General features: G+C 42.1%; 1 protein-coding gene across 2 annotated transcripts in view; it reads left to right on the top strand.

The window, feature by feature from the left end:
* Positions 1-13,009, top strand: part of Arp8 (Actin-related protein 8) — a 311,465-nt gene that overhangs the window by 238,740 nt on the left and 59,716 nt on the right. For both annotated transcript variants that reach the window (XM_070082386.1, XM_070082385.1), the window contains one exon: positions 2,139-2,255. In XM_070082386.1, coding sequence (XP_069938487.1) covers positions 2,139-2,255 — 117 coding nt within the window. The remainder of the gene's footprint in view (positions 1-2,138; positions 2,256-13,009) is intronic.

The following is a 13,009-nucleotide window of genomic DNA, read 5'->3' as shown; positions in this document are numbered from 1 at the left end:
CAAGGACACTAGAGCACTGCAGGAAGATCGGAGTAGACTGTGATGCAATGGTTGGAGAAGTGGCAGATGCAACTGCAGCTGCCACTTCAAGTGCAAAGTTCATATCATTGGAAAGAAATATAACCATTACACATATAATCTAAATAATGTAGATCTTAATATCACTAACTGCGAAGATTTAGGAGTTCTGGTTAGCAGTACTCTAAAACCAAGACAGCAGTGCATATGTGTTCACAAAGCAAATAGAATTCTTGACTTCATATCAAGAAGTATAAATAACAGGAGTCCTCAGGTTGTTCTTCAACTCTATACAGTGGACTCCTGGTTTACGATCAGCTCCCAATGCGACCAATTATGTAAGTGTGTTTATGTAAGCGCGTTTGTACGTGTATGTTTGAGGGTCTGAAATGGACTAATCTAATTCACAATATTTCTTATGGGAACAAATTCGTTCAGTAATGGCACCTGAACATACGTCTGAAATGAAATAATATCGTAAACCGGGGGTCCACTGTATATCATTAGTTATACCTCGTTTAGATTATGCTGCACAGTTCTGGTCACTATATTACAGAACAGATATAAATGTGCTGGAAAACATACAAAGAAGGATGACAAAGTTGATCCAGTGTATCAAAAATCTTTCCTACAAGGATAGACTGAGGGTCCTGAATCTGCACTCTTTAGAAATGTGTAGAATTATAGGGGAGGGGATATGATTGAGGTACATAAATGGAAAACAGGAATAATAATAATAATTTCTTTATTTACTACAAGTACTTGTACAAGGTATGCAGGCCTATTATTATTATTATTATAGAAAGCAACTTGTTATGCAGAGAATTTCAGGCAAATTAGGTCAGTTTTGTCTCAGGATGCGACCCACACCAGTCACCTAACACCCAGGTACCCATTTCACTGATGGGAACATGGACAACCAGTGTAAGGAAACACACCCAATGTTTCTACCCTAACCAAGAATCGAACCATGGACCTTTGCCATGTGAAGCAAGTGCTTTGGCCACCAGGCCATGGGGATCTGGTGGCTACCAACACGACGTGACTTAATAAAGCCCACTGTGTGGGTTAACGTTGTCAGTAAAGGATTGCATTATACTGCATTTTTGTGCTAAAAGTATCTAAACAAGACAGGACTCACAGCAATGGCTTCAAATTGGAAACATTTAAATTTAAAAAGATTATAAGAATGCACTGGTCTGGCAATAGAGTTGTGGATGAATGGAACAAACTCCTGAGTAACGTTATTGAAGTTGAAGCGTTGTGGTGTTTTAAAAGTAGGTTAGACATATACGTGAGTGGGTGTGGGTTGGTGTGACTTGGACCTGCCTAGCATGAGCCAGTAGGCCTGCTACAGTGTTCCTTCTTTCTTATGTTCTTAGAGTGGGGCTAAAGAAATTGGTGGTTCTGTGAGAGAGAGAGAGAGAGAGAGAGAGAGAGAGAGAGAGAGAGAGAGAGAGAGAGAGAGAGAGAGAGAGAGAGAGAGAGAGAGAGGGAGAGAGAGGGAGGGAGAGGGAGAGAGGGAGAGAGGGAGAGGGAGGGAGGGAGAGGGAGGGAGAGGGAGGGAGAGAGAGAGGGAGGGAGAGAGAGAGGGAGGGAGAGAGAGAGGGAGGGAGGGAGGGAGGGAGAGAGAGAGGGAGAGAGAGAGAGAGGGAGGGAGAGAGAGAGAGAGAGAGAGGGAGAGAGAGAGAGGGAGAGAGAGAGAGGGAGAGGGAGAGGGAGAGAGGGAGAGGGAGAGGGAGAGAGGGAGAGAGGGAGAGGGAGGGAGGGAGAGGGAGGGAGGGAGGGAGAGGGAGGGAGGGAGAGGGAGGGAGGGAGAGGGAGGGAGGGAGGGAGGTAGGTAGGTAGGTAGGTAGGTAGGTAGAGGAGGAGGGAGAAGGAGTTGAAGTAGATGAGAGAGGAGAGTATGAATCTAGAAGTGTTAGGGAAGAAGATTATTAAGATGGGATGCAAATATAAATATATTTCAGAAAATGGTGTGTTGTGAGGATACATTGATATGCACAGGATTACCTAGCTTCTGATCTCTAACACTACACAAATGTGTACATTAATTCTTAATGCAAAGCTAAGAGGAGCATGTTAGTTGCTTTTAAAATAGTTTTTCTTTTGTGTTGCAGGATCACGTGGCAGCAACCTTCGGAGCTGGTCTTGGATATGCCTGTGTGGTGGATGTTGGTGACCAGAAGACTTCAGTGTCATGTGTGGAGGATGCCATCTCTCATCCAACTACTAGGGTAACAAGCAGCTGCTTTTTACTAAATTTTTAGTCGGATCTTTCCTCCGTAAGCCATGCATGTTGTATGAGGCAACTAAAATGCCAGGAGCAATGGGCTAGTAACTCCTTCTCCTGTAGAAAATACTAAAAAGGAGAAGAAAAACTTTATAAAACTGGAATGCTTGAATGTGTGTGGATGTAGTGTGGATAAGAAAGAGATGATTGCTAATGTTATGAAGGAAAAGAAGAGGGATGTCCTAGCTCTGAGCAAAACAAAGCTGAAGGGGGTATGTGAGTTTTGGTAGGGAAAAATAAATGGGATTAGGTCAGGAGTATCTTAGAGAGTTAGAACTAAGGAAGGGGCAACAAAAATGTTGAAGGATCAGTTATGAAAGGAGAAGAGGGAATATAAATGTATAAATTCAAGGATTATGTGGATTAAAATAAGGGTCGGATGCAAAAAGTGGGTCATAATAAGTGTGTATGCACCTGGAGAAGAAAGAAATGTAGAGGAGAGAGAGAGAGAGAGAGATTTAGGGAGATGTTAAGCGAGTGTAGCAACTTTTGAACCAAGTGAAAGAGTAATTGTGGTAGGGGACCTAAATGCTACAGTAGGAGAAGCATTTAGAGATGGTGTGGTAGGTAAGTTTAGGGTGCCAGGTGTAAATGATAATGGGGGCCCTTTGATTGAACTTTGTATAGAAAGGAGTTAGGATATAGGTAATACATATTTTAAGAAAAAGAGGATAAATAAGTATGCAAGATATGATGTAGGGCATAATGACAGTACAGGTCGGCCATCACTAATCCAGCATCATTGGGACCTGTAGTGTGCCGGATTATTGAGTTTGCCGGATTACAGAGTGGTTAGGTTAGAATACACTTAATAAACCTTTGAATAGAGACTATTTCTGCTACGTCATCCTCATTTTCATCACTGCTTTCTCCTCCACTGGCTTGCTGCTGTGGATTTACAACCATCTGTACAATTTCTGAGTCGGTATAATGAGGATATTTGATTCAGTATAATGATTTGAGTCAGTATAATGATGAAATTTGAAATTATGCTAGCTGAAATTAGTGCCGGATTACTGATGGAACTGGATAACTGATTGCAGGATTAGTGATGGGCGACCTGTAGTATGTTGGACTTCATATGGATAGATAAAAGCCTATTGAGTAGACTTCAAGATGTACATGTTTATAGAGGGGCCACAGATATATCAAATCACTTTTTAGTTGTAGCTACATTGAGAATAAAAGGTAGATGGGATACAAGGAAAATGGAAGCAGCAGGTAAGAGAGAGGTGAAGGTTTATAAGCTAAAGGAGGAGGCAGTTAGGGTATGATATATACAACTGTTGGAGGATAAATGGGCTAGTGAGAATATAGGCAATGAGATTGAAGATGTATGGGGTAGGTTTAAAAATGTAATGTTCAGCAGAAGTTTATGGTTACAGGAAAGTGGGTGCAGGAAGGAAGAAGAGCAGTTGGTGGAATGATGATGTAAAGAGATTAGTAAGAGACAAAAAGTTAGCATATGAGAGGTTTTTACAAAGATGAAGTGATGCAATGAGGGAGGAGTATATGGAGAGGAAAAGAGAGGTTAAGAGAGTGATGAAGCAGTGTAAAAAGAGAGCAAATGAGAGAGTGGGTGAGATATCAACAAATTTTGTTGAAAATAAGAAAAAGTTGTGGAGTGAAATTAATAAGTTGAGGAAGCCTAGGGAACGAATGGATTTGACAGTTAAAAGTAGGAGAGGAGAGTTATTAAATGAAGAGTTAGAGGTTACCTGGAGGTTATTCCGGGGATCAATGCCCCCGCGGCCCGGTCCATGACCAGGCCTCCCGATGGATCAGGGCCTGATCAACTAGGCTGTTACTGCTGGCCACATGCAGTCCAACGTACGAGCCACAGTCCGGCTGATCCGGCACTGAGGAAGATGGAAGGAATATTTTGAGGAATTGTTAAGTGTTGATGAAGATAGGGAAGCTGTGATTTCATGTATAGGACAAGGAGGAATAACATCTTGTAGGAGTGAAGAGAAGTGAGTTCTGAGTGTGGGGTAGTGGGTGGAATGAAAGGGGTAAGGCAGCTGTGATTGATGAGATAAAGATGGAAATGTTAAAAGCAGGTGGGGATATAGTTTTGGAGTGGTAGGTGCTTTTATTTAATAAATATATGGAAGAGGGTAAGGTACCTAGATATTGGCATGCATAGTTCCTTTGTATAAAGGCAAAGGGGACAAGAGAGAGTGCAAAAATTATAGGGGCATAGGTCTGTTGAGTATACCTGGTAAAGTGTATTGAGTTATTAATGAAAGAATTAAGAGCAAGATGAAGAGTAGGATAGCAGATGAACAAGGAGGCTTTAGGAAAGGTAGGGGATGTGTAGACCAAGTGTTTACAGTGAAACATATAGGTGAACAGTATTTAGATAAGGGTAGAGAGGTTTTCGTGGCATTTATGAATTTGGAAAAGGCATATGACAGGGTGGATAGGGGGGGCAATGTGGCAGATGTTGCAGATGTATGGAATAGGAGGTAGGTTATTGAAAGCAGTGAAAAGTTTTTACAAGGATAGTGAGGCTCAGGTTAGAGTATACTGGAGAGAGGGAGATTATTTCCCAGTAAAAGTCGGCCTCAGGCAAGGATGTGTGATGTCACCATGGTTGTTCAACATATTTATAGATGGGGTTGTAAAAGAAGTGAATGCTCGGGTGTTGGCAAGAGGTGTGGGGTTAAAAGATAAAGAATCTAACACAAAGTGGGAGCATCACAGTTGCTCTTTGCTGATGACACTGTGCTTTTGGGAGATTCTGAAGCGAAGTTGCAGAGGTTGGTGGCTGAATTTGGTAGGATATGTAAGAGAAGAAAATTAAAAGTGAAAATAGGGAAGAGTAAGGTGATGAGGATAAAAAAATTAGGTAATGGAAGATTGGATATCAAATTGGAGGTAGAGAGTATGGAGAAGGTGAATGTACGTATTCATACATTTAGGAGTGGACGTGTCAGCAGATGGATCTATGAAAGATGAGGTGAATCATAGAACTGATGAGGGGAAAAACATGAGTGGTGCACTGAGGAGTCTGTGGATACAAAGAATTTTGTCCATGGAAGCAAAGAGGGGGAATGTGTGAGAGTATAGTTATACCAACACTCTTATATGGGTGCAAAGCATGGGTGGTGAATGTTGCAACAGTGAATAGGCTGGAGGCATTTGAGATGGGTCTGAGGGCAACGTGTGATGTAAATATAATGCAGAGAATTTGTAGTTTGGAAATTTGGAGGAGGTGCAGGATTACCAAAATTATTATCCAGAGTGTTGAGGAGGGGTTGTTTAGGTGGTTTGGACATGTAAAGAGGATGGAATAAAATAGAATACTTCATGAGTGTATAAATCTATAGTGGAGGGAAGGCAGGGTAAAAGTCAGCCTAGGATAGGTTGGGGGGAGGGGGTAAAGGAGGTTTTGTGTGCGAGGGGCTTGGACTACTGGCAAGCATGCATGAACATGTTAGATGGGAGTGAATGGAGACAAATGGTTTTTAGGACTTTACATACTGTTGGAATGGAAACAGGGTAATATTTATGAAGGGATTCAGTGAAACTGGCAGGCAGGACCCGAGTCCTGGAAATGGGAAGTACAGTGCCTGCACTCTGAAGGAGGGTGTTAATGTTGCATTTTTATAACTGTAGTGTAAGCACACCTCTGGCAAGACAGTGATAGAGTGAATGATGGTGAAAGTTTTTCTTTTTTGGGCCGCCCTATCTAGCAGCAGGTTGGTGTGGCGACCCCGGAAATTTGAAGGTATGCTAGCCGAAATTAGTGCCAGATTAGTGATGGCTAACCTGTATTAGCAAAACACTGTAAAGTGTGGCCTGCCTGTATACAGCTGCTTTCCTATATGTGTTTGTCAGCCAGGGTTGTATGTGTTAGACTGCTTGCTGCTCATTTTATGTCAGTTAAAAATGCAACTGAAATGTTAAACCATCTAACTCATCTATTGAATATCATTCAGATTTACACTATATGGAATTCTTACCAATAAAAAATCTTTGAATGCATCCTCAAAACTTCAATTTGGTTGAAAGTTCTATTAGCCCTTGACTACAGAAACAAATGTCTTATACATTAGGACCCCACTTATACGACAGGTTAGGTTCCAAACTACCGCCTTAAAGTGGATATCTCCGAAAAGGGGAACACTATTTTTTCCACTTATAAATGCATATAAATGCCAGACAACAAGTTTACACTAACTTATATTAAGTTAGCAATAGAACTAGGCATTAAAAAACAAAATAAAAAGTAAGATACACACAGAGTACACTTATTAGTTACCTTAAAATATTAATATGAATGTGTTAAAGGTGAGTGGACATGTATGTATTTGTTGAATAAAATCAGTATATGGCACACCATCATCCTCTGATTCTTCAATTAATTTTATTCGTTTTGGAGACTTGTGTGAAGCTCTTGAAGGAGTGTGTGTTGCTATTGATGGCCGGCTGTTGATGTTGAAGGCTGTTCAAGCCTAGCTGTTGATGCTGAAGGCTAGCTGTTGATGTTGAAGGCTTTTCAAGGCTAGCTGTTGATGTTGATGGCTGTTTAAGGCTAGCTATTGATGTTGAAAGCTGTTCCAGGCTAGCTGTTGATGTTGATGGCTGTTCAAGGCTAGCTGTTGATGTTGAAGGCTGCTCAAGGCTAGCTGTTGATGTTGAAGGCTGTTCAAGGCTAGCTATTGATGTTGAAAGCTGTTCCAGGCTAGCTGTTGATGTTGATGGCTGTTCAAGGCTAGCTGTTGATGTTGAAGGATGTTCAAGGCTAGCTATTGATGTTGAAGGTTGTTTAAACTGAATGGGTGATGGGCAATCACTCGGTCAGGCGAAATAAACTCATATTAATACATGTCCACTTTTAGTTCATTCAAATTCAAATTTTTATTTCTTTGCAAAGTTTACAATGTGTGACTGACATGTTATGAGGAGTCTATTTCCTTGCATAGTTTGCAGTGTGCAATTGCAATATTGATTTGCAAGTGCAAAGAAAACCACTATCACGCTGAGGCATTTCGTACGTTTGTAAGAGTTTGTGAAACTTTTACCTCACAATATTTTTTTATTATTATAATAATAATTGCCTCACAATACAAATGCTCTTACACTGTGTACAAGTTCTACAACTTAGTACAGAAGAATAAACAGCAACACTCCCTTTCTCATGCAGCACACCATTTTTTAGAGTGAATGATATTACAGTCAACCCTCAACTAACAGCGGCATTAAGTAACGGCAATTTCGTCTAACGGCGCTTTTTGCCGTAAAAAAATGCCTTAACCAATGGCAAAAAACTCTACCAACGACATTCGTCCGGAACATGTCCATGTGCCCGGTGCGCAGCCTGAGCGGGCAGCCCAGTCACTCCACCACTCAGTGTGCCATTGTTTACAAGCCGTTGCAGTCGGTGTTTTAAAGTTACTGCATATTTTATGTGTACAGTGGACCCTCGACCAACGATGGCATCGTACAATGTTAAATCCGACTAGCGATACATATTAACGCAAAAATTTTGTCTTGACTAGCACTAAAAAACTCGACCAACGCGATTCGTTCCGTTTGAGACGCATACACGTGTGGCCCTGAGCGTTCCTCACTTGTCCCGTGGGTGCCAGTGTTTACAAGCCAGCCACTGCGGTTGCATCCAAACATACAATCGGAACATTTCATATTATCACAGCATTTTTAGTGATTGCATTTGCAAAATAAGTCACCATGGGCCCCAAGAAAGCTTCTAGTGCCAACCCTGTGATAAAAAGGATGAGAATTAGTATGGAAATTAAGAAAGATTTTGAAGGGTTTGGGGCTAACCCTGAGATGCCTATGCCAGTTGTGGAATCCATTGTGCCTACTTCAAAGATTAAGAAAATGTGTGCAAAGTGGGTTGAACTGCAAACCTTTATGGATGAAAATCACCCTAACACAGCTATTGCAAGCTGGTGACTATTACAATGACAATGTTATGGCCCATTTTAGACAAATCTTAAAGGAATGGGAGGTACAGAGCTCTATGGACAGATATGTTGTGCGACAGAGGTTCAGTGACTCTCAAGCTGGTCCTAGTGGCATTAAAAGAAGAAGGGAAGTAACCCCGGAAAAGGACTTGACACCTCAAGTCCTAATGGAAGTTGATTCCCCTTCTAAACACTAATACCATCCACACTCTTCCCTCCTCCCATCCCATCAATCATCACCAGATCTTCAGTAAAGGTAAGTGTCATGTAATTGTACATGTCTTCTTCAGTTTGTGTGTATTAAAATTAATATTTCATGTGGTAAAATTTTTTTTTTTCAATACTTCGGGGTGTCAGGAACGGATTAATTTGATTTCCATGATTTCTTATGGGGAAAATTAACTCGACTGACGATAATTTCGACTAACGATGAGCTCTCAGGAACGGATTAATATCGTTGGTCGAGGGTCCACTGTATATATAAAATATGAAATAACTTTTAAAAACACTTGAAATTTTGGTGTTTCCAGACATAATGGAGAGACTTAGTGCTTATGGGTGGGGCGCGGTGACCGTATTAGAAAGTCAGGTGGGGGGATCCGTATAGCGAGTTTTGGTCATAATTTGAAATGACCGTATTAGCGGAACGTCGTAAAGCGAAACGCTGTAAAGCGGGGCCCTACTGTATTATTATTATTAATAACAATTTCAGTATTGACCTAGGCACACTGGAGGGAAGAAATCACATGGATATACGAGACACCAACACATTATCCTATGGATCTGTAAATGAAGTTAAGTAGCCAGTTCTGGACATCCTTCAGATATCTGAAATAATAGACGATGTTGGGGTGTGGAACGAGTTGATTTGTAGATAGTGGGTGGGTGAGGGAGTGTGTGATTGTGGGTGGAGGAGGGAACAGGAATGGATTGAGCAGTATGGACCATCTATCATTACAAGGAGGCGGAAAGCGAGGATGCATGAAACTTGGTGTGCTGGATGAAGCATGTTCAGATTATTCGAGAAAACGAGCATTGCCAAATAAGCAAAATCTGCAAGCTAGACTGCACACTTCTGGTCACCGTATTACAGAATGAATATAAATGTACAGGAAAACGTACAGAGGAGGATGATGAAGATGATCCCATGTATCAGGAATCTTCCTTATGAGGATAGACTGAGGGCTCTGAATCTGCACTCTCTCAAAAGGCGTAGAATTAGGGGGGGATATGATTGAGGTGTATAAATGGAAAACAGGAATAAATAAAGGGGATGTAAATAGCGTGCTGAAAATTTCCCGCCAAGACAGGACTCGCAGCAATGGTTTCAAGTTGGAAAAATTCAGATTCAGGAAGGATATAGGAAAGCACTGGTTTGGTAATAGAGTTGTGGATGAGTGGAACAAACTCCCGAGTACAGTTATTCAGGCTAAAACGTTGTGTAATTTTAAAAATAGGTTAGATAAATACATGAGTGGGTGTGGGTGGGTGTGAGTTGGACCTGACTAGCTTGTGCTACTAGGTCTGATGCCGTGCTCCTTCCTTAAGTGGAAGTGACCTGACCAGGTGGGTCATTGGGCTTATCCGGGGGTAGGGGTGATATGGACCTGCTTCGCGTGGGTCAGTGGGCCTGCTGTGGTGTTCCTTCTTTCTTGTGTTCTTATGTTCTTATGACTGGGTGTGGGTGGGTATGAAATGGACCTGAGTAGCTACTAGGTCGCACGCAGTGCTAATCCCTTAAGTGACGCGTCTGACCTCACTAAGTCAAGGCACTGGCTTAAGCCGGTGGGGAGAATTGGAGCTGCCTCGCATAGACCAGTAGACCTGTTGCAGTGTTCCTTATTTCTTATGATCTCATGTTCTTATGAGGGCAAATATTCTATTAGTGGGATGGATCTGTGAAGGACCTGCCTAGTATGGGCCAACAGGCCTGCTGCAGTGTTCCACCTTTCTTATGTTCTTATGTTCTTATTATAACAAAATAGCGCTAAACCCACAAGGGTCATGAATAGCTATATACAGTGGACCCCCACCTTACGATGGCATCGCATTACGTTAAATCCACCATATGATACATTTGAATGCAAAAATTTTGCATCATTCACGCTAAAAAACTCGCCTCACATGATTCATCCAGGACACGTCTCACGCGTGGCCTCAGCTGCCCCGTGGGTGCCATTGTTTACAAGCCAGCCAGTGTGGTTGCATCTATGCATACATTCAGTACATTTCATATTATTACAGTGTTTTTAGTGATTGTAGCTGCAAAATAAGTCACCATGGGCCCCAAGAAAGCTTCTAGTGCCAACCCTGCAGTAAAAAGGGTGAAAATTACTATGGAAATGAAGAAAGAGATAATTGCTAAGTACGAAAGTGGAGTGCGTGTCTCGAAACTGGCCAGGTTGTATACCAAACCCCAATCAACCATCGCTACTATCGTGGCCAACAAAACGGCAATCAAGGAAGCTGTTCTTGCAAAAGATGCAAGTTTGTTTTTGAAACAGAGATCGCAAGTACTTGAATATGTTGAGAGACTGTTATTGGTGTGGATAAACGAAAAGCAGATAGCAGGAGATACCATCTCTCAAGCGATCACATGTGAAAAGGCTAGGAAGTTGCATGACGATTTAATTAGAAAAATGCCTGCAACTAGTGGTGATGTGAGTGAATGTAAGACCAGCAAAGGTTGGTTTGAGAGATTTAAGAATCGTAGTGGCATACATAGTGTGATAAGGCATGGTGAGGCTGCTGGTTCGGACCAAAAAGCGACTGAAAAATTTATTTATTTTTTTTTTTTTTTATTATCACACCGGCCGATTCCCACCAAGGCAGGGTGGCCCGAAAAAGAAAAACTTTCACCATCATTCACTCCATCACTGTCTTGCCAGAAGGGTGCTTTACACTACAGTTTTTAAACTGCAACATTAACACCCCTCCTTCAGAGTGCAGGCACTGTACTTCCCATCTCCAGGACTCAAGTCCGGCCTGCCGGTTTCCCTGAATCCCTTCATAAATGTTACTTTGCTCACACTCCAACAGCACGTCAAGTATTAAAAACCATTTGTCTCCAGTCACTCCTATCAAACACGCTCACGCATGCCTGCTGGAAGTCCAAGCCCCTCGCACACAAAACCTCCTTTACCCCCTCCCTCCAACCCTTCCTAGGCCGACCCCTACCCCGCCTTCCTTCCACTACAGACTGATACACTCTTGAAGTCATTCTGTTTCGCTCCATTCTCTCTACATGTCCGAACCACCTCAACAACCCTTCCTCAGCCCTCTGGACAACAGTTTTGGTAATCCCGCACCTCCTCCTAACTTCCAAACTACGAATTCTCTGCATTATATTCACACCACACATTGCCCTCAGACATGACATCTCCACTGCCTCCAGCCTTCTCCTCGCTGCAACATTCATCACCCACGCTTCACACCCATATAAGAGCGTTGGTAAAACTATACTCTCATACATTCCCCTCTTTGCCTCCAAGGACAAAGTTCTTTGTTTCCACAGACTCCTAAGTGCACCACTCACTCTTTTTCCCTCATCAATTCTATGATTCACCTCATCTTTCATAGACCCATCCGCTGACATGTCCACTCCCAAATATCTGAATACGTTCACCTCCTCCATACTCTCTCCCTCCAATCTGATATTCAATCTTTCATCACCTAATCTTTTTGTTATCCTCATAACCTTACTCTTTCCTGTATTCACCTTTAATTTTCTTCTTTTGCACACCCTACCAAATTCATCCACCAATCTCTGCAACTTCTCTTCAGAATCTCCCAAGAGCACAGTGTCATCAGCAAAGAGCAGCTGTGACAACTCCCACTTTGTGTGTGATTCTTTATCTTTTAACTCCACGCCTCTTGCCAAAACCCTCGCATTTACTTCTCTTACAACCCCATCTATAAATATATTAAACAACCACGGTGACATCACAAAAAATATGTGAAGGAATTCAAGGAGTACATAGACAGTGAAGGACTGACACCTGAACAAGTGTTTAATTGTGACGAAACAGGCCTGTTTTGGAAGAAAATGCCAAACAGGACCTACATTACTCAGGAGGAAAAGGCTCTCCCAGGACATAAGCCTGTGAAAGACAGGCTTACTCTCTTGATGTGTGCTAATGCTAGTGGTGATTGCAAAGTAAAACCTTTATTGGTGTATTACTCTGAAACTCCCAGAGCGTTCAGACAAAACGATGTCCTCAAGGCTAATTTGTGTGTGCTGTGGAGGGCAAACAGTAAGGCATGGGTCACTATGGACTTTTTCTATGACTGGTTACACCATGCATTTGCCCCCACTGTGAAAAATTACTTAATGGAAAATAAATTGGACCTTAAGTGCCTCCTGGTATTAGACAGTGCTCCTGGTCATCCTTCAGACTTGGCAGAGCGACTTTCTGGGGACAAGAGCTTCATTAAGGTGAAGTTTTTGCCTCCTAATACCACTCCTCTCCTGCAGCCCATGGAGCAGCAGGTCATTTCAAACTTCAAAAAGCTCTACGCAAAAAGCTATGTTTCAAAAGTGCTTTGAGGTGACCTCAGACACTCGATTGACTCTAAGAGAGTTTTGGAAAGATCACTTTAGTATCCTCAGTTATAGGTTAGGCTTGGGAGGGAGTGACTAAGAGGACCTTGAACTCTGCTTGGAAGAAACTGAGGCCAGAATGTGTAGACAAAAGGAATTTTGAAGGGCTTGAGGCTAACCCTGAGAAGTGTATGCCAGTTGTGGAATCAATTGTGGCATTGG

This window comes from Cherax quadricarinatus, chromosome 7, assembly GCF_038502225.1.
Source record: "Cherax quadricarinatus isolate ZL_2023a chromosome 7, ASM3850222v1, whole genome shotgun sequence".
In the NCBI taxonomy this organism is placed as follows: Eukaryota; Metazoa; Arthropoda; class Malacostraca; order Decapoda; family Parastacidae; genus Cherax; species Cherax quadricarinatus.
Note: the sequence above shows the minus strand (reverse complement) of the source record. Positions and strands in the feature narration are given on the sequence as shown.